Source organism: Mastigoproctus giganteus, chromosome 6 (genome assembly GCF_048544385.1).
Source record: "Mastigoproctus giganteus isolate SK-2022 chromosome 6, ASM4854438v1, whole genome shotgun sequence".
Classification (NCBI taxonomy): Eukaryota; Metazoa; Arthropoda; class Arachnida; order Uropygi; family Thelyphonidae; genus Mastigoproctus; species Mastigoproctus giganteus.
The window spans coordinates 71,232,601-71,256,229 of NC_143580.1; the positions used below are offsets into that span (position 1 = coordinate 71,232,601).

The 23,629-nt window shown below is 36.6% G+C and overlaps 1 protein-coding gene across 3 annotated transcripts in view; it reads left to right on the top strand.

Moving 5' to 3' along the window:
- LOC150084401 (cell adhesion molecule Dscam1-like) overlaps nucleotides 1-23,629 on the top strand; it is a 305,476-nt gene that overhangs the window by 198,952 nt on the left and 82,895 nt on the right. For all 3 annotated transcript variants that reach the window (XM_090376034.1, XM_090376036.1, XM_090376035.1), the window contains exon 14: nucleotides 607-755. In XM_090376034.1, coding sequence (XP_090232160.1) covers nucleotides 607-755 — 149 coding nt within the window. The remainder of the gene's footprint in view (nucleotides 1-606; nucleotides 756-23,629) is intronic.

Genomic DNA, 23,629 nt, shown 5'->3' on the forward strand with positions numbered 1-23,629 from the left:
AAACACTAAAATGCTGAAACAAGCTAGCAGACAATTCTGTTAGAGCGCCACTGATTGTTCATTGTTACAAGCAGTGAATTATAACAGATTGTTGCGGCAGGAAATTCAGTTACGGTTGTTTATTGTTGCAGGTAGAGTTGCCATATCATGAGTAGTTAACTCAGCACTCTCTATCTTAATGGGTATACAAAAAGGTATCCATAAAGTATCTGAACCATTTCATCCAGGGGAACCCCGGGGTCGGGGAAGAATAAGAAGTCCAGACAGCCATAATTTCTTATAAACAATTTCTGATTATGATCTTTGAAAACATTTAACTGAACACCTATCTTAAGATCACTAGACAATCAGGGGGTCTCTTGGCACGAGCCTGGTAGACCCTGCAGAAATTCATCTCTGGTTTTAACAAATAGCAATCGAAGTCTGGCAATCTCAATGACATGCACTTGGAATATTTGGTGCCATTATACAATTCCCTTATGAAACAATCTGTACGAAATAAGCTTTACGATATTATTATTTCTTCTTAACTACGTATTTATTCGTTTAAAGATAGTTTATGCTTTTCCAATGACTTAAACCGTGCGAAAATTGATACTCTTGCAGGTATTCTATTAGGGAAATATCCGAGAAAATACGCCTATCTTCAGAGTTGACTATCCATTCAACGTCCAGACATGACAGTGGGTTGTACACTTGTTTGGCCCTTAATCAGTTCGGAACAGATGAGACCAGTGTCCAGTTAGTTGTGCAAGGTAAGTAAAGCATACACATTGCTGAGATCTACATTGTATTAACCTCTCTGGACCTACTGTATTTATTCATATTTCTGAAACAAAAATCCAAGCAACTACACCATTTTCCATAACAGCACTTTAATGTGCAACTACATAATCGCTGACTCTTCACACTAACCGAAGTTCTGCAGATTTAACAATAAATACTATACTCCATCTCACTAAAAAGGAGAACGAATGATTTTCTATTCGTAATTTTATTTTAAACAAAAGGAATAATATAATTTAAAACAATACTGATTAATTTTAGGAGTTATAAACAATTCGTAAGCGCACATACGAAAAACAACACGACTCTCAATCAATGTATTTTCTAATTAAATTAAAACCAAATTATTACCAAATTAAAAAATATAAATAATTATTGTTAATCAATAAAACAATTATTTTAAAGTAAGAATTAATAATAACTTTAGGTACAATACCTTCGTTGTACATTTTCCTTGGAGAATGCCTCGCCATGATTTAATTTGATAATAAACAATACGTAACAAAACAAGTGATTATATTTAACTGTTTTTGCGTCTGTCTTGTCTGCTAAATCCAACTGTGTCCTTGGTTTTTCTCTGGTGTCAATATTTTGGGGACAACTGAGCGCTTCATATTTTTGCTAAATTCATACGTGTTGTATATAAATGCGTGCAAACACTGTGATATACAGAGCGAAGGACAAATGCACGGGCAAACTCCAGGGGTAAATCAACTGCCCAATACAAGGCAATAGGGCCATATGAATGTAGAATGGTTTCCTGCAGATTAAAGAAAATGCAAAGTTTCAACCTTGAACTTCAACACAGTTGATGTGTAACTGTCATCAGTCTATTTGTAACCTGCGCAATGCCAACGGACTAAAGCAGTAGTCTGTCTTGGTGTAGCTAACCCACGTCAGTATGTTTTTCCCATTTGAAGTGTCATATTGGTGAAATGGCTGATACATAGATACTGCAATGGCCAATATACATAAAATGTTTGGCTGAGTTTATGGAAGTACAAATCCAGAGACAAGGAGAAGAGCCGCAAGCGAGGGGTGTTTTCACACAGGACACTGTGGAGAATCCTGCATGCACGCACGCCTCCTCTATTCCTACCATCTACAAAGAGTGTAAGAACTTATTACGTTCCAGCTGATTACGTTCCAAGAACAAATTTTTGTGAGTGGTTTCTTATAAAATATGGAGGCAATCCTACATTTCCGTCTTTCATTTTATTTATCGAGGAAACAAGATTTCTAAAGAGATGAAATAATCAGTTTTCATGATAAATATATACTAGCAGACGAAATTCCACGTGGAACTTTTCGCTCCAGACAAAAGCGTAATTTTTTTTTTATGTGGATAGGCAATGGAGGAACCAGACCTCTAGGAACACCTACATTCTTCCATCATGAATGGAATAGGGATGACTACCATGATTGCCTTCCAAATATCACTTATCCCTCAAGAGCTATTGCAAGGTGTGGATCTGTACACTAGGATTCATTTATGGTTTTATTCATGATGATACTCAGTCCCATTTTCGTCTTGCATTCTTGAACAGCCTGTTTCAGCAACGAAATGTAGGATGGGGTGGACCAATATCACGTTCTCCTCTTTCCCTGATTTAAGTCGCACTTAGATTTTTATTTCTGGACACAAACCTTAACGATTATTGTTTATGCTACAGAGGTCAATGACGTCCAGGGCATGCAAACAACGGATTTGAGACTTCGTACGACAACTGTGATTTTCCAGCGAGTAATAATTACTGTTCAGACATGCAACGTCCTTCACTGAAGATTAAGGTGGACGTTGAGCATTTTCTCTAATCTGCCTCCTGCAGATTAGAGAAAATGCTCAGTCTACAACTCATAAACAGAACAGTTTGTAAAATTTGTTATAGTGTAATTGTTTTTAAAAAATTGACTGTATTCCAAAATATCTGAGAATGCATGTTATAATAGTTAGGAGTCACGTTATACATTCAGTATATTTCCACAACACATACACAAAGTATGTCATTTTACTTTATTCAGATAACTCTGATTTTGTGATGACGTGTCTGTCATATTTGTGGTTCAAAAATGCCATGGATTGTAAACGTCAAAAAAAAAAAAAAACAAACGTTCCAGTTTTAAAGTTCAGAGGTTAATTTATTTACTCAGTAAATTCCCTTCTCGCTGACATATATTTCTATTTGTCCCTCTCATTAATATTGCCTCATTCCTCTTTTTTTTTTTCCCCGAAAGAATCAAAGAATAGTTAGAGGGAAAAAAATTCCAACTTCTGGATTTGGTCACATGCAGCTAAAGTAATAAAAGCACGCATACAATTCTTATATCCATTACACTACTGGTTTAACTATTATTCTTGTGCCCATAATACCCTGATTTAAGATGTCAGTTAGTCATCAGTTAAATAACTGAAACTCAAAAGCATCAGATTACTTAATTTTGTATTAAAAAATAATTAGATAGTATGAATCAGAACTGTACTACTCAATATGTTCTACGTTGATAATAATATTAGTAAAATATTAAGAGGAGTTTACCTCAATATAGTGCGTAGAACACTTCCGTACGATACCCTCCAGAAATTAAAACGGAAAAAACCGACAACTTACCGGTACATTACAGTAAAATATAAATAATTAAATAATCAATTTAACACAATACAAATCAATTTAAAACAATTAAAAATCAAATTAACGCAATTAAAAGAATCTAACGAAAATATTCAAAACGATTTTCCTTCCTGAAGCTGACAACGCTTTTCGACCGTACGTCGTGATCACAGGAATGAAAATTACCGAATCGGGTTAAACCTGATACTTAAAGAGATTATTTGTCTTCGCGCATGCGCGTAAAGGTCCACGCATCGGAGATCAAATATGGCCGCCGAACATTAACAGAATTCTCGTTAATTTAATTTCTAAGGTTTCTGCAATTAATAGTCGCGTATAATAATTACGTTGAACTTTAAAGTATTTTGGCTTCGTTAAATAAAAAAGTATGTTTTTCGGCATGAAAGGCTAATTCTGACGCTGCTGAACGAGAAGCACAAACTGAGGCTTCATGTTAATTTACACGAATATTAAGAGAACATCGGGTCGAACCCTGATAAGACGAGTCGCAATCACCGCAAGAAATGTTGTATACCAGATCATTAATTTGTGTTCCGAACGCTGAAAGAACCGAGCGATTGTTCAATATAGTGTGTAACTTACGTATTGGCCTAGCTACAATTTTAAATTCGGTATCTTTAAAGAATCTGTTAAGCTGTTTGTGCCACTGTTCAACATATGGGACAGAAATAAAGTATTTTTTGATATTACTATTGTTGATTGGTGTAGTATTTTGTATCCTATCCTTAGCTTGTACCCTAATTCGATTTATTGTGTTAATGGGATAACCCCTGTTCAAGAATCTGCTAGTTAATATTTGTATTTCTGAGTCCAAAGCAGATTCCGTCGTTGAATATTTATAGGCATTAAGAAATTGATTAAAGATAATCGATCTTTTGTAGGTGAACGGGTGATAGCTGTTATAATGTAGAAGCATACCGGTGTTTGTAGGTTTTCGATAGATGCCAAATTGTATTTTATTCGAGTCTCGGGTAAGCGTGAAATTTAGAAAGTTTTTAATGACTTTGTATTCGTATCCTCCCTTTCCAATGTAAATTTGAGTCTAGAATGAATATTATTAAACGAATGTAAAATGTCTTGGATAGTATTACTATCGGTAATAACTAGAACATCATCTAAATACCTCCCATAGTATGTGATACGGGTTCGAAAAGGTGTTAAATGTATTTGTTCAATTGTTGAGAGATAGATCTCTGACATTAAGCCACTCAGGCTCAAACCCATTGGTAATCCAAAAATTTGTTTGTACACCTTGTCTCGAAAGGTGATGTAGTTAGCCTCAACTAATAGTTTAATTAAGTGAAAAATTTCCTTAATAGGTAGCTTCGTATAATTAATCGGTGTCGAGGTTTTATTTAACATATCCCAAATAATATCTAATGTGTATTCAACGTTTACATTCGTATATAATGAGGTAACATCTAGTGAGAATAAATTGTCATTGTCGCCTAATCTACAGTCTTTAAGCTTATTAAAAAATGTATCGTAGTTCTTAATGCCAAATTGTATTACCTGTCTAAAGGGTTTTATAATGTTATATACATGTGTGACTAAGGATGAAAATGCCGAGTTCCTGTAGGAAACAATAGGTCGAATAGGAAACCCAGTCTTGTGTAATTTTACCTGACCGAAAAGTGCAGGAATATTGTATGTTCTGAACTTCAATTCCTTTAACTGAACCACAGTAATGGTCGTTTTTTCGACACGTGGTTAACGTTTTATTGTATTGATTAACCGAATTGGTACACTCGTGTACACTATCACAGGACCAGATTTCGCTTTTATCCAAAGGACTAAATTATAATTTACCACCTCGAAAACTACCTGAAAAACAATGCGTAATTGATATTGAATTTGGACTTCGAAATGTTCCACAAAAAGATGTATTTATTCAACAAGTTAACCAAGTGGTGAATAAAATAAGAGAAGTGCGACTTCCTAAATTGAATAGACATGACAGTTCAGCTTTACGAGAACTTCGGGACAATAAGGACATTATTATACAGAGGGCAGATAAAGGAGATACAGTGGTAATACTAGATAAACATGATTATATTAATAAGTTAGATTCAGTTGTGTCAGATACCTCCACTTATCGTGAAGTAGACCCGGCACTGTTTACCAATTTGGTCAATCAATACAATAAAACGTTAACCACGTATCGAAAAAACGACTACATTACTATAGGAATTGAAGTCCAGAAGTTAAAGGAATTGAAGTCCAGAACATACAATATTCCTGCACTTTTCGGTCAGGTAAAATTACATAAGACTGGGTTTCCTATTCGACCTATTGTTTCCTACAAGAACTCGGCATTTTCATCCTTAGCCACACATGTATATAACATTATAAAACCCTTTAGACAGGTAATACAATTTGGGATTAAGAACTACGATACATTATTTAATAATCTTAAAGACTGTAGACTCGGCGACAATGACAATTTATTCTCACTAGATGTTACCTCGTTATATACGAATGTAAACGTTGAATATACATTAGATATTATTTGGGATATGTTAAATAAAAACTCGACACCGATTAATTATACGCAGCTACCTATTAAGGAAATTTTTCACTTGATTAAACTGTTAGTTGAGGCCAACTATATCACCTTTCGAGACAAGGTGTACAAACAAATTTTTGGATTACCAATGGGTTTGAGCCTGAGTGGCTTAATATCAGAGATCTATCTCTCAACGATTGAGCAGATACATTTGACACCTTTTGGTCCCCGTATCACATACTATGGGAGGTATTTAGACGATGTTCTAGTTATTACCGATAGTAGTACTATCCAAGACATTTTACATTCGTTAAATAATATTCATTCTAGACTCAAATTTTCATTGGAAAGGGAGGATACGAATACAAAGTCATTAAAAACTTTCTAAATTTCACGCTTACCCGAGACTCGAATAAAATACAATTTGGCATCTATCGAAAACCTACAAACACCGGTATGCTTCTACATTATAATAGCTATCACCCGTTCACCTACAAAAGATCGATTATCTTTAATCAATTTCTTAATGCCTATAAATATTCAACGACGGAATCTGCTTTGGACTCAGAAATACAAATATTAACTAGCAGATTCTTAAACAGGGGTTATTCCATTACCACAATAAACCGAATTAGGGTACAAACTCAGGATAGGACACAAAATACTACACCAATCAACAATATCAAAAATCAATATCAATATCAGTAATATCAAAAAATACTTTATTTCTTTATTTCTGTCCCATATGTTGAACAGTGGCACAAACAGCTTAACAGATTCTTTAAAGATACCGAATTTAAAATTGTAGCTAGGCCAATACGGAAGTTACACACTATACTGAACAATCGCTCGGTTCTTTCAACGTTCGCACACAAATTAATGATCTGGTATACAACATTTCTTGCGGTGATTGCGACTCGTCTTATCAGGGTTCGACCCGATGTTCTCTTAATATTCGTGTAAATCAACATGAAGCCTCAGTTCGTGCTTCTCGTTCAGCAGCGTCAGAATTAGCCTTTCATGCCATTAACGAAAAACATACTTTTTTATTTAACGAAGCCAAAATACTTAACGTTCAACGTAATTATACGCGACTATTAATTGCAGAAACCGTTGAAATTAAATTACACCAGAATTCTGTTAATGTTCGGCGGCCATATTTGATCTCCGATGCGTGGACCTTTACGCGCATGCGCGAAGACAAATAATCTCTATTTAAGTACCAGGTTTAACCCGATTCGGTAATTCATTCCTGTGATCACGACGTACGGTCGAAAAGCGTTGCAGCTTCAGGAAGGAAAAGCGTTTTGAATATTTTCGTTCGATTCTTCTAATTGCGTTAATTTGATTTTTAATTGTTTTAAATTGATTTGAATTGTGTTAAATTGATTATTTATATTTTACTCTAATATAGCGGTAAGTTGTCGATTTTTTCGTTTTTTCCGTTTTAATTTCTGGAGGGTATTATACGGAAGTGTTCTACGCACTATATTGAGGTAAACTCCTCTTATTATTTTACTAATATTAAAAAAATAATTAAATTCCGATTAACAACACAAACTGGATTCCTAGCTGAGAATTTGAGTGATATACGATTTATCTTTGTAGATCGTGTAGTATTCGCCATATAGTGTAAGGAAGCCACAGGCTTTTGCTACACTGCACAAAAAACAAGTTGATAAGAAAATACAAATTATGTGCTTCCCTCCTCGCATAGTTAACTATCCAGTTGACCTTTGAATTCATTCAAACTTTCAGCCTCAACTACCTGCGAAGGCAACTTGTTCCAGCAATCATCGATTCGGTGGCTAAAAGAAAATGTCCTCCTACAATCTAGTCTAACCTTCTTCCGCTGTAATTTGAACTTACGGCTCCTCATTCTGGAATTCTTTATTTCAGAAAAAAATTCCACCTTCATTCATTTTACTAATCCCTCTCAGAATATTGGTAAACATCATTCAGGTCGCCTCTGAGGTACCTGGTTGCCAAGCTCTGTAGCCCACATAACTGGAGTCTTTTCTCGTATGGTCGCTCTTTTGCTGACTTCACCGTACGAGATGCCAATCTTCGGACCCTTTGAAGAAGGTCAATATCTTTTTTTAGATGAAGTCTCCATACGTGAACACAGATTTCCAAATGTGGTCTTCTGCAAAGTAACCAACTGTTGCAAAAACTATATCCAACCATTTGCCAGTTTGCAAATATTTAATTTAACAGTAATGCAAGGAAGATGTCGCGCCTGCTTATCCTGCAACTTCAAATGCTAAAACCTGCAACAGAATGAACGCAAGCCCTAATTCTAATCCCACCCTGTTTGATATAAATAACGGTTTATTCACGATTTTCAAACCCGATCTGGCTGCAGGCAGGTGAATTTAGGAAACATCACGTTGTTCACGCGGGAGAGCGCTTCGTGACTTCGAAATGCTTTCATATTTGCAAGTTCTCTACAAAATGTAGAACATTTGCAAATATGAAAAATGACCTTTACCGTTTTCTGCACATCGTATGTGTTCTAGTAGCAAAGAGAGGTTATGTTGTGAGAAATGGACCATAAAGTATGGAGTAATGGAAAAAATTTTTAGAATAACTTTTGTGCATTACTTCTAACAAGACAGAAATGTCCAAAGTGGGGCGATATTTAAACTAATCATAGGAATGTATGCCGAGGGGTGGTGAACAAAGCAAATTCGTTATAAATAATAATAAATAATACTACGGGGCCTAATGGAATACTAACTTTCATGATAAAAGAGTTTATATAATCAAGGATCTAGTGGAAATGAACATCTAACCACTATTTCCTTTAATCCCTTGCCCTTTTCCCTTCTTACGTATCTTCCTTATCTGTCGCTAAACTTTCCCCTCTATTTCCTATATTTTCTCAAGGGCTATCCTCCTGCACCTCGTGGCACATTGAGATCTGCAAAATAGATCGCTCGCCTCTTGCTTTCAGGTCGGTAAGTGTGCAATCAGACAACATAACCCAAAACTACTAGTACACACCTACAAAGACAACCGGCTTGATAGCGCTGCTTATCACAGAGAGCCAGTGGGGATGTGAGTAAAACCCCTGGAGCCATTCCAAACATGAGAAACAAACACATATGTATATGCTCATGTTATTAGTGTACATAATCCTAAGTTGTATAACGTCTCTCGAAAATACGGAGATTCTACAAAATTAGATACAAAAATCAGTCTTGCAACAGTACAACAAATACCAAGTATCTACCACTATAAATTGTCTATACAGTTTAAAGAATTATAGAAATGGCAATTTTACCCTACTTTCAAAATAGAGTATCAAGTTCATTCGCAAGACACCTTTCCGCAAAAGGAAGATCAACTGTGACTATTCTAGCTGACACGATAATTGGAAATCAGAAAGCCTTCCACTTATGGCACAATGTGATTTCCTGTACTTTGACATAACAACAGCTTATAACTTGAACCTGAATGAAACTATAAAAGACATTAAAGCAATGTTTTACATCAGTGGAACAATAGTAATTTTTTACAGTACAGTCTAAGTGAAAGGTGAACTTTTGATATACATATATGGACCAATATGCCAAACCTTTGGCCATTCTGATCAATGTAACGGTGAAAGAGAAACAAAATCAATCACCAATTAAGTGGTACGATATGTTCCTAAACGCCAGACTTCCATCTGTACATAATTTCCAACTGGAAATAAACAGACATCTGAGTGTTTCATTCCTCTCTTTAAATATACGGTTCAATAATAATGCAATCCCTGTATCTGCCAAACAACAGTCAAAATATTCGTAGCACTAGAATTCAGGACACAAATGGCAAAATATCAAGCTTTCATACCCTTTTGATATCTCAAAAACATTCGGAATACCATTAACATCAAACCCTTGGGGGTTCGCATCAAAGAAGCTAATGCCACCGACAATCTGGTCATCAACTCAACTTGGACGAGATACAATGGCTGATCATTCCACTCTACTGCAGCGAATTAACAGATTAACGAGGTGTTAACGTGAATTAGGGAAATAATCTCCTAAAAACTGATCACCAGCGAGGTTTACGAGAAACAAAAAAGCTGAAAAATATTGAACTCAATCGCCGAAATGTACAGTTGTAGCTAAATGGGAACCATTGAAAGCCAACAATCACACTCAGAAGTCAAGTGGATCAAGTACAGATAAAGTGGCAGAAACATCTGCCAATTCTCATTATTTCATTTTAATCTAGATAGTATGTACATTAACCTTACTAACTTCATAAGTGCATCAAAGAATCTTGAAAATGGCTACTAGTCTTAGCTTTGCCTGAACATTAATGGCGTTAAATGATTTATGTAAATAATAAAATATGAATAATTAATCATATGATTCCAATAACGTACGAAATATTTTAATAAAATGAGTGAATAAATATGAAAATTTCATAATTTATGATGTTAATATTTTAACTCACAATATTTAAATATTACGCTACATTGAATATTCTGACTTCTTTTCGAGTTTTAAATTCATAATGAAAACATCACTGGATTAGTTTTAAGATTCGCGTTTCAGCCTAATGAATTCCCTTTTCAGGATGCATGACATCAAACAATTGGAATGTGTTCTGGGTTTTATTAAATTATAAACAAATAGCCTTCTTTACTTCATTTCAACTTTCGTCTACAAATTCCCCCAAGGAAAGAACAAATATATATGAACTCCACACACTCAGTTGATTATAATTTTATATAATGACTTTTTAAAAAGGTATAAGTCCTTGTAGTGGATTTATACTATCCCCGTGAGGCATCCTATCCCCTAAGGTGCAAAGCCCGTGCTTCTCACTCACTCATACGCGCGCGCACACGGATACCATTAGATTAATAACATCAGGGGAAGACTTAGAACGTTATCAACAGGAAATAATGTATTAGAGCAAACGTTATAGCAGATCCTGAAACAAATTTCCGCATTTGCTGTGCTTTCTGCTGTGCTTTCTGTTTTGATTATATTAAAAACAATAACAGCAAATATTTGGTGTTTATTTTAAAATGTTGTTTGCAGTAATAGTGGCATGTGATGCAAGAAAGCAAGCGTATGAGCTTAGGTAACAACAGTCAAAAAAAAAAATCTAAATCTTCCTGGACGCCCTAAAATCTTTAAAAGCAGTAATCATTAACAATTTAAAAAAAATCACAGTATATGCGTATAAATGAAATCAAATATCAGTTATATAAAATTAATGGAATATTTGCAGAACATCTGGGATCCTAGAATTCCCAGAATATGCATTAAAATGTGGAATTAAGCGAAAGATAAAAGGGATGATTGAGTGTGAGAAGACAGTGGTTATCAATGGACACTACTCTTCGTGCACTAATGTTATTTAGTGGAGTCTCCAACGATTCAGTGCGGGGCCCATTGTTGTTTTCAATATTTATTGATGATACTGATGAATGTATATCAAGCTTAATGTGAGTTTGCAGATGATACAAAGGTTTACAGGGTGGTTAATGCCAGTAATCAAGATAAGCTGCTGCAACAAGATCCGAACAAATTAAGATGATGGGCTGAGAAATGGGAATGAAGTTTAACATTGATAAATGCAAGATACTGCATATGGGTTGCAGTAATCCCAGATTGACATACCAACTGTGTGGTACTACACTCAGCGGCGCGTTATCCTATGGGCAAAAAGGGCAATTGCCTGGGGCTCCCATCAACAGTGGGGCCCCAAAGTCCTCAAATCAATATTCTATAAACTCATTTTTGTAGTAAAAAAATCGGAAATTAAATTAAATTAAAAAATCGGAAATTAAATTCATTTCCGATTTTTAATTAAAAAATTAAAAATCGGAAATGAAATTAAAAAATCGGAAATTAAATTAAAAAAAATCGGAAATTAAAATGCAATCTAGGTATTGCATCCCCATATCTGGGGATGCAATACCTAGATTGCAGGTGTGACGCAGGCGTATGGCAAGAAAATAGGATATAAATGAACCTTCCAACTTTACAGATCAGCCGGCGTTATTATTGATCAAATTGAAAACAATACCAACAACGCAACTGTGTACAATATTAACGATAAAAATATTAATACAAATATCAATGATAATAAGATCAAAATATTAATACAAACAATATCAACGATAATAATGATAAAAATACGAACGCAATACATACAAATAATATCAAACATACACTAAAGATGTTGCTTTATGGCCAAACCCCATCACAAATGATTTTATTGAGTTTTGCCTTCGGGAAAAATCGCAAAATTTTGGAAACATTAAAAATTCAAATCGAAATTTTAATTGTGATGGAAAAATCATTACGAGAAAATTAAACGAATCACATTTCTATTTAAGTAGAGCTAATGGTACCACAGAAAAAAAAGAGTGGTTAATATTTTCGGAAACTACAAAATCTGTGTACTGTTTTATTTGCAAATTGTTTTCAGTTAAATCAAAAAAAAGTATTAGTTACTGCATGTAATGATCGGAAACGTTGTTGATATTTTAAAAAGGCACGATGAGTCCAGAGAATATAAAGAAAATAGATAAAGCGCTTGAAAAGTGTAGGAAGAATTGATTTAGAGTTGATAAAAGCTTATGAAAAACAAAAATTATTGGCGTGAGGTTCTAAAAAGAGTTGTTGCGACTCTGAAACTGTTAGCTTCATTAGGGTTGGGATTTCGAGGGCATGATAGTAGGAAATTTTATTTATTGCTTAGAATACTTAGCTAATTTTGATGTTTTTGAGAACCCACTTAAAAACTTATGGTAAATGTGGTAAAGGACAGGTGAATTATCTTTCTAATACTACGTGTGACGAATTCATACATTTAATGGCCGCTAACATAAGAAATACAATTATTAATTAAATCAAACGGGCTAAATACTTTTCACTTATTGTTGACTACTCCCGACATAAGTCACACAGATCAATTATCATTTATTATACGATCCATATTTAGATAAAAAAATGAAATTCAGGAACGTTTGTCTTTCCTACATATTGAAAAGCACGATGCCAGCTACTTAGAAAATATTATAACTTCAAAATTAACGGAATATGGTTTAGATATCCAAAACTGTCGAGGATAATCTTACGACAATGCAGCCAACATTGTCCAGGATATACAACGGATTACAAACGAAGATTAAGAGCCATAGTAAAACTGCATTTTATGTCCCTTGTGCGGCTCATAGCCTAAATTTTGTGGGAAATTCTGCTGCAGAAGCTTGTCCAAAAGCACTCCATTTCTTCGATTTTATTCAGATTTTATTTGTATTTTTCTCTTCTTCTACAAAGAGATGGGATATTTTAATGAAAGCGACTACAAAGGAAATGTAACAGTAAAAGAAATTTGTTCTACAAGATGGTCCTCAAGAGCAGATGCAATTTTAGCTGTTAAGATGAATTTTTTGGCCGTAAAAGAATCTTTTATTTAAAATTTTTTAAGATTGTAATGAAAAACCTGCAACAAAATTAGAAGCAAAAAAGCTATGTGAAAACTTTGAAGATATTGAAACAACGCTTTTACTTTTCATATGGAATGCAATTCTACAAAGATTGAATGCAACTAGTCTTCGAAATAAAAATTCTGATTTACATAATGCCGTATATCTTTTAAAATCTTTGTACATATCAGAAGACATTCGAAACAACAACGAATTTTTTGATACTATAGCACAGAATGTTTTGCATTAACAAACAATACAAATTATGAGTCAGACAAAGGGAGAAAACTCAAAAGAAAATTACATTTTGATGAGAAAAGGGATGGAGATGAGGATGTGCAATTGGCAGGCAAACAACGATTTATAGTGAACTGTTTGAATGTTATTCGCGATCAGTTGGTATCAGACATTCACAGACGTGTTGAATCTTATCAAAATATTTTGCCATATTAATAAATAAACTTAAAAGAAATTTCGCCAAATGAGTAGTAGTAGTAGTGGTGGCACATGATGCAAGAAAGCAAGTGTAGGAGCTTATGCAGCATCAGCCAAAAAGAAAAAAAAAAAAAAAAAAAAAAAACACACCATTCCCTCCAAATGCCTGTCCAGTTCCTCCTTAAATTTATTTAACCTATCAACTTCCACAACGACAGATGGAAGTTTGTTCCAGCAATTAACCACCCGCTGGCTAAAGGCAAATTTCCGCACATCTATTCTACATCTGTCCTTTCTTAATTTGAACTTATGTCCCCGTAGATTGGTAATCTGAACAAGTGGAAGGATCCCATCAGAATTCAGCGTGCTCAACCCATTCAAGGCCTTATAGACCTCAATCAGATCACCGCGCAGGTGCCTAGTCTCCAGCCACTGCAATTTGCAGAACTTAAGCCTCTCTTGGTAAGAGAATCCCTTCATTCCCCTCACCAATCGTGTTGCTCTTCTCTGTACACGCTCAAGCAAATCTACATCCTTCCTAAAATGAGGCCTCCAGACCTGTACGCAGTACTCAAGGCGTGGCCTGACCATTGCCTTATACAGAGGGACAATCACCTCCTTTTCCCTGCTAGCAAAATTCCTATATATCATTGACAAAACCCCATGACCCGCCCTAGCAGCCTGTCTGCACTGCTCAGAAAACTTCATATCTGACTGGACAATTACTCCCAAATCTTTTTCATTTTCTACCACCTTAAGTGTAGTACCACTTAAGTGAATGAATGTATTTTTAATTTAATAAATACGTATTCAAACAACATCGACGTTAGTATTTTTAAGGAAAAACACCCACTTTGTACATTTTGCAAAAAATTAATTTAAATTCTCCTTTATTAATGTATAAAGCGATTCAAGAAGGGCGAGTTTCTACGTTTCCTAATGTGGACATAATTTTAAGAATATATTTAACCACACCTGTTTCTAACGCATCGGCAGAGCGTTCTTTCAAAGTACTTAAAAGAATTAAATTACATTAGAAATTCTTTAAGCCAAGAAAAATTATGCAATTTGTCTATATTATGCATTGAAAATGACATTACTAGTGGAGTTGATTATAATGAGCTGATTGATAATTTTCCAGCTCAAAAAGCACGGAAAGTGAACATATAATAATGTTCTTTAAATTTTCATTCTAATTACGACTTTTATTAGGTAATTTATGTTGCGTTAAGAATTGTTTTTATTTTTAATTTATAGAAAGTTTGTTTCGTTATATTAAATATATATTATTCTAATTCTCGTTTAATTAATCTAGTTTATTATTTAATGCAATAAAAGTACTTAAATACTAATTGAGTTCGTTTATGACTTTCTTGTGGATTATACTTAATCTATATACAGTATAAAAGTTCTTTATAAATGTCATACATGTAATTTTGTTTTATTTTTAATAAAATTATATCTACAATTATTATTATTTAGCTTTTTGCATAAGTAAGAGTATACCGGAGGCGTGGGAGATTTCCCCTCAAAGAAAAATTCAACACTATACATGGGGCCCCCAAATTAAAATTTGCCGGGGGCCCTATTAAGTCATAACGCGCCGCTGACTACACTCAGGGTAGTAGAAAACGAAAAAGACCGGGTAATTGTGCAATCAGATATGAAATTCTGAGCAGTGCACAGAGGCTGCCAGGAGCTCATGGGGTTTCGTCAATGATATACAAAAAGTTTAATATCAAGGATAAAGAGGTGATTATCCCCTTGTGCATGACCATGGTTAGGCCAACTCTTGAGTACTGCATACAGGTCTGGAGGCCCACTTTAGGAATGATGTACACCTGCTGGAACAGGTGCAGAGAAGGGCAACCAGATTGGCGAAGGGTGCGCTTACCTATAAAGGCTTCATTTCCGCAAATTGCAGCGTCTCCAGACCAGGCACCTGAGGGGAGATCAGATTGAGGTGTGTTTAAAGCCTTGAATGGATTGAGTAAGCTGAATATTAATGGTACTCTTCCACTTGCTGAGACTACACACATCAGGAGGCATAAATTTAAGTTGAAGAAGGATGATTGCAGGATAGATGTGCAGAAGTTTGCCTTCAGCCAGAGAGTGGTTGATTTTTGGAACAGGCTTCCATCTGTTGTTGTGGAAGTGGATGGGTTGAATAAATTCAACGAAGAACCAGGCAATCCTTAGACGGTATGGATGGGTGAAGTTTTTTTGGATGATGCTTTATAATCTTGCGTTCTTTCATCATATGCCACTAGTAAAACTAAAAACCACTGTGACAGTTGTGAATCTTCGAATCATCACTATATAAGTTTTCTACCATATTGCAGGTCGATAACAGCCAAAACGTAATCACATATCTATCACGCCTTGCTTCTGTCCGCTCCTTCAACAAATAATATCCACCAGTCTCTATTAAATCATCCAACATACTAATTCTTCTTCCTGTTGTTCACTTGCCCATCATTATACTTTCAATTACATCTCTTAAATTATCTTTCCTCAGTAAAGGTTCAATCCAGTTTTGTTTTCCTGATGGCTTTTATCATACTTCGAATTTTTCCCACTGTCCTCATTTCTAACCCGATCTGTCTTTTCATGCCTCCACACGTCTCAAAAGATTTAATTCTTATATTCAGCCCATACTACGTGAAGCTCCATAAAAAAAGCAGTTAATTATATTTATTAATATGTATTAAAATATTATGAACGTTTCAAACACCTTTTTCTCCAATTTCTTTCTACTCACCTGTTACCCCTTTTAATAAAGAACAACAAAAATTGAAAACCGCTTCTCTCGTTAAAAATCTCATGAAACTCAATGTGCAAACCTATGAACTGGTTTTTTTGGGACCCTGCTTTTACCACATGAACTGTATACAAGCATTTAGCCTTGGATAAATGCTTGTATACCGGTTGGGCATTTTTTTCGCTTGTTGTACTTAGCAACAGTAACGAAGACGAAAGAACCTGCAAAGTGCTTTCTCTCCTCTTCATATAAAAGTAATCATTGCACATTAGCCTCAGTTGTGAGGAGGTCACTACGCCCAAATGAAGAATTATCAGTCTTGGTCATTACAATGCGTCTTCATAGAAACGAAATGCACGCTTCTAATAATGTGTACTCTGTAATCGAAAACTGAAATCAAACGAATTGCAGTCTTGTGCACTTTCATCCCCATTTATACTACTCATGGACTTTCTATATTTATTCAGTCTGAATATAATTCCTATTCATAATTTAATTATGAATAGGGATAAAATGTGTGCACAGTTTGTCGACATTTTAGTTATTTTACTGGGAATTATAACTAAGCCAGAGTGTTTCGGAAAATTGGAGGACATAAAAAACTGCATCACTTGTGAATTTTGCAAATGTGTTTTGCGCTGCATTGTGGGTTGCAGAAATGTTCGAAATGCATTAAGGGAGAAAAACGAGCGAAAACATTGGCGCAAGAATGTTTTAAGCCCTGTGAGACAAGAAGACAAACTCGGCATTAAATCTAAATAGCATAAAACTTACCAATTTTGCTGTGTGGCAAGGTGCTGGTCCTGTTGAAAAATGCAATTTTGGACGTCTGTGTGGTGATCCCTAATAACGGGTTTCAGGCACGCCTCCAAGGTAGCAAGTGTAGATTTCTGCATTCACCTTTCCGTTAATAAACTTAATTCGCCCCACCCCTTTGCTTGTTATGCATCTCCAGACCATCTGACCGGCGGGGAGCTTTACTCTCATTGTCATGCAGTCATGATGGTATGCCCCAATTTTCGTCTTTTGACATATCGCTTCCCATCCGAGCCATGCAGGTTGAATATAGATATAGACGGAAAGCAAATCCCTTTTGTTCCTGAATTAAAACATCTTGGCGTAATTTTAGATGACAGGTTAATCTTCTCTCATATTAATCACCTCACCTCGAAGATTTAAAGTTTACTGCAGCAATTACCCGAATTTCCAAATAGGACTGGAGACTAAATAGCAAGACTCTTAACTGTGGCCGCCGTAGCCTAGTGGTCAGGCGCGCGGGTGCATAAGTACACGTGCCTTGAGTGACCGGGGTTCAAGCCCGTGACTACTGAATACGGTGCTGTTTCTTGTATTCTATCTATCTTGTGAACTCCTCTGACCGTTTGGTCGTCCCGGAGTATAAACAGAAAATTTATTTATTATTTATATTATACAGCAGTATTCGTACAAATAACAACATATGCTTCGGGAGTCTGGTTTCATAGAGCCGTCAATGTTAAACTCATTTCCAAGCTCATCTCCATTCAACGTATTATGCTGCTTGCAATGCTCGGGGCCTGCAGGACAGTGTCCTCTGCTGCTCTGCAGGTCCTTGCTGGAGTCTTACCACTAGACTTGCATGTCATCTTCAAAGGACTATGCTATCGTCTAAAGCACGGAGTTCCCGGCGAGATTCTCGGCATCTCATGCAACTTAACTGCTAACATCAAAGACGAGAAACGGAGGATCTGGAATGAACTGATCAGTGTGTGGCAATCACGATGGGATTCCAGTACAACTGGTCAAGTCACCCACTCTTTTGTTCCTGCAATTACCTTCCCTCTCAACAAGAACGTCCGCCAATGGTTTTCTCCCAGCCTAACAACATCGTATATATTTACTGGGCACGGCTCCATCAATTCGAAACTATTTCAATTTGGCTTGTCCGGCACCAATCTCTGCTTGTGTAGTGCTGAGGAAACCTGGACGCACATTCTGTATCGCTGCAGCCTGTACCACGATGACAGATCTACACTACAAGCTGCTGTCAGCAACTTCTCTGAAGGAAATGAAGTGGCGCTGACTGAAAATTCTCAATCATTCTCAGCTCTACAACAGTTCTGCTCTGCTGTTTTCACCAAAAGAAAGCAACTCTTCTCAAGTTTATCAACTTGCAATGTCTATCGATCAACACCTGCAATGTCTATCGATATTTCTTAAAACTGATATCGCCTGCCATCCACTTTTTTTTTTTTTTTTTTTTTAAAGCTGGTACCCCAGTTTGGGCAGCTGTGGACACAGAATTAGCTACCACCCATTGGTATAGCACTACCTTTAGTGGGTGCGGTTTTCGTTCTTCCTAGGACAGAAAAAGACTGCTGTCTTCTGGTTCCTGTACCACAATTAATACTTCTGATTAGTTGCGTGATGTGATTTGCTGTGTGAACATGTTACATGTTCATGACATCTATAACATTGTAATGAACACGATGATATGTATATACCATTGTATGTATCATTATATATTGTATCATATATATATATATATATATATAGCGGATTTGCCAGTTTCTGGCTAGGGGCCTCTTGTTGTTTTGTTAATAAAGAAAAAAAAAATGCGGGTTGAATTTCGATTCGTCAAAAAAAGATGACGGTCTCCCATTGCTATTTTGTCCATGAATCATGCGTTTTAGCCCAAGTAAGTCGCTTCTTCCTCATTTGTTGGATCAACAAAGGCTTCTTCTTGGGCCGATAGGCATGCAGACCATATTCCGAAAACCGTCTTTGGGGGTAGTTCCTGCACTTGTTTCAACACCAGAAGCCATCTTAAAGTACAGTTTTAGATCAGGAGCACTAGCATGGCGATTACGAAGGCATAGCCGTTTAAAATATCGATCTTGGGAAGGCGTAGTCACTCTCGTACAGCCTGATTCAGGTCTTCTCTTCACATCACCGGTTTCACGCTTTAATTTCAGCACCCGGGATAGTGGTGGCAGCCTATTTTGTCAGCGATAGCACGCGTAGAAAATCCTTTCTGGGGCAAAGCAACAGGTACTTTTTTTTTTTCTTGGTGTCAAGTGAACATATGGAGCCATGCTTACACCTCCGCAAAATAGGATACTAATGAGCGTGTATACCCTTCCAACGCCGTATTTATAGAAACGGCTGATGCAATACCTTGCAATTACTATCTGATGCAATATAAGCGTTATCTGACGCAATACCTTTGCTTTGTGACAAACAAAATGACTAATCAAACGATATCTTATACGTTTCACTACAAATGTTACTTTTTTTAAGGTGATGCAGTTTTTTTTTTGTCTTCCACTGTATATTGTACCAATTCTCATGCAAACTGTATAATTTCTAAAAAGAAAACAAATTTTTATATCCGATATGATGTTTATACGAGCGAAACCCCAGCACGAGGGCAGCTTAAGGTCCATCTAAGAATTCACGATGGACAGAACTTCGTATCCTTTTCAATAATTCATTGGCTGGGTGGAGCAGAGAGGTCCAACAACAGTAGACGTTTCTTGAAGATTTTCCACTGCTACAAAAATCTGAATTGGAGGTCGCTCCACGATTTTGAAACGAGCGAGACCATCTGGTTGGAAAGTTTACGTACATCTTCATAAAAACTGTTTCATATTCCAAAATAAAAAATACGTTTCAAAGTCAGCTCTTGCGCGAAGCATTTTTTGATATTCGAGTCTTCGTCGTAAGAATGCCTTTTCAGATTGATATTATTTTAATGAATTTCTATAGCTCTTCATAGTAGGAACGTACGCATGGTGGTAACTCAATTCAGGAAAAAAATGCGAGCGATGCTCGGAAGAAACTTTTAAAATTCCGTCCAAAATTCCCATAAAACTGAATTCGATATCTCCCAGGAGATGTTCTCCTCTTTCTGTACGTATGTATGAACCTACATCTGAACAGAAATATAAATTCATGGCGAGGGATTTTCCACGTCCGCGGTATCCATCAGGTTTCTGTGTGGTGGAAAGGGGGGGCGCCGCACTACTTCTACCAACGCGAATTAGTTTACACCTTGTAAATCCTACAGTGCGTTGAATATACAGACAAACAAGCACCCGTCCGCATCACAACCGTGTTCAGAAAAAAATATTTGGTAGTCATAGCAACGGCCCTATGATCCAGAGCAGCATACATTACTGGAAAATTGTTCCTCCCGAAACATCGTGTGAATAAATACACCTTCCGAAACATTCTGGCAATAGTCTTTCTTCTTTTTTTTTATTATTAGCATCTTACTGTGTCGGGGGTTGAGGGGGATATCCTGTCCTCGACTGTGCGATGAAACGAACGGTGATAAATCAATATAAGCTTTCTATAAAAGAAATATGGGATTTTTATGTTGAAACTCTTGTTAAATTTAGCTGGGAAATAGTTTCCTTCGAATTCGAAGTATCGTAGCAACATTATTGATTCGCGAGATCCCAATAAAATGAAATTGTTCGTAGCGTTGATCTCTGAACTTGACAGCGTATACGAAGAAGCGCCGCTTCTTGGATGCTACAAAGGAAGTCGGTGGATAGAAAAATTAACGGAAGCACCCATCATGCGCGGAGCAGCGTAATACCCCGTGGCTTTGCTTACTGAAGTAGATGGTCGGTAAACTGTGCACACAGAAACCTGCGTTACCATGGTGAGGTGTAGAAATACGACGCGTGCACTTCCTCACTTCGAAATAAAATGCCAAATCACAATCTCTTCACAAGCTTCGAGAAACTGATAATGGTGTGCTGTCAGTGGTCCAACAATTTTGCTGGCATTTCTCGAGAGACAGTGTCGGAAGCGTTATCAGCCCATTGGCTAATAACGCTTTGGAGAGGGTTTGCAGTTTAATTTCTCTCCACTTCACCAAGTGATAGGATGCACATCCTGTGTAATTCGAATTGCCGGCAGTTACCTCGCGTGGTTGTCAACGATATGAGTACCGCGTGGTACGAATCGCACAGGATGTTTCAAACTTCGTGGTTTATTGCGGCTGTGTGCGACCTGTGGATCAAGCGGTGACTCGTCCATTCGCGATCTGGTTGATCTGTTAATTACATTCTGAAAAAAAAAAAAAAAAAAACTTTAAATCATTTTTCTAAAATTTTACGTCTTTATTTATTGTGTGGACGTACCCTATTAAACTGTAGTGTATGCGGTTCCTGAACATCAAACAAACGAGACATGAGGGCAGTGTTTAGAATCAAGCGCCAATGGTGGTTTCCAACTCCGCAAATGTAAAAGGCAGTGTATAGGGTTCAGGGTCTTGGGAATTCTCCCCAACTCCGCGATGAGCTGATGTAAAGCAATAAAAACTCTGTACAGGTCAGAAAAAAAAGTGTGGTAAAATTTTGTGTGGTTTGCATCGTGTGGTGTTATATTATTTCGGCCTGTTGTTCTAGCCTGCGAGACACCACGCACCTCAAGTCGACGTCCACGACCACGGGGAGGTGAGCCAGGTTGTAGAATGATAGGTTCTGGCGGGGCCAACCCTGACGTCATCTGAGCTTGCCAGGGAGAGCCCAAAAAGATGGAAGAGTTTTTATTAGAAAGTAGCGCGGGGGCTACAGTTTGAATTGGAGTAAATGTGAAGGCAAAGCAAATGGATGACAGCAAGACTATCAGGAAACTGAAGCTAAAGGGATAGAGGAGCATCCCTGTAGAGGCAACCCACCCTCCACGGAGGGGGAGGCTGTTAAGGACAGCATAAAGTGTTTTGGGTAATATGGTACACCAGGCGAAAGTAGGTGGCGGGTGGAAGGTCATGGGGGATAAAGTTATAGGGGCAGGGTACACACACGTGAGGGTAGTGGCTATCAGTGAATAAACCCACACTGGTGAATAAACCAGACCAGCCAATGACAGAATCCCACGCCATGCCCTCATCACAAGTGAGTTAGCATGATATGAGCATTGGCAGGGCTCTTCCGGGTAGGTTGCCTTCACTGCAGTCAAACCGAGAGGGGGGCTCCTTTCCATCACCAAGTCAAAACGCACTCATGCCAGCCTATCATACACTTGACATACCAACATGCAGACAATTACGATATATATATATATATATATATATATATATATATATATATATATATATATACAGTATATTTTTTTCAAATATTCAGGTACATGAACAAGGATAAGAATCATTACACTTAACATTCACCCATCAGTGTCTCACTCTTGCACGCAGACCATATAACCGAACAGCACCTGGATAGACATTGCGCATAACACTGACAGGCCATCCACTCTACAGATACACATCTTAACCTGCCAATATACTATTTGAGAATTTTTTGTACATGCATTCATACATCTATGCAAGTGGCACATTCGCTCACATTCATTCGATTCTCACTTGTGATAGCCCTCTGAATAGAGACGAGATACATTTTTTTTTTATTCAGCTAAGGTTATAATAGATATGGGGCCTCGCCCGGGGATGCGGGCCACCCCAACCCAAGTAAAAGCTCTAAAGCCTATATATACGGATTGTCCAGCAGAAACACAGCCGGCCTCTCAGAAACGCTACCAGAACAGTTAGAAATGAAGAGGGGGGGAAACATGTGTGAAAATTGGGTTTATGATTTGTACAAATTACTCACATTTGTATAAATCATAAACCTCTGAAGTTTTGACTTGTATAGAATTCCTTAATACGTTGAGTCAAAGGCATAAATTAAGATTTTAAAAAAGGCACTTAACTGCGCGATAAATACCCAGTAAAATCATAGTAAATATTAAGTAAAATATGAAATAATATAACTGATTTTGCTTAATATAAATTTTAATTATATCTTAATATAAATCGGTTTATTAGTTTTAAATTAACAAAATGTCTAAAAATGTATTGCGCATTATCTTGAAACTTGCTGGATATATGGTTTCTCCACGATCTTTCCCCACTAGTTTTACATGTACAAAGACCTATCATATATCATTAGAAAGGTTTCAACGAGCCATGGATTAATTTTCAGTTATGAAACTGCGTACGTGGATAATCGCTTTTGTTTCCAAGTTGTGCAATTTGGCCTCTCGCTATTGTAGCTGGAGGATAGAACCTA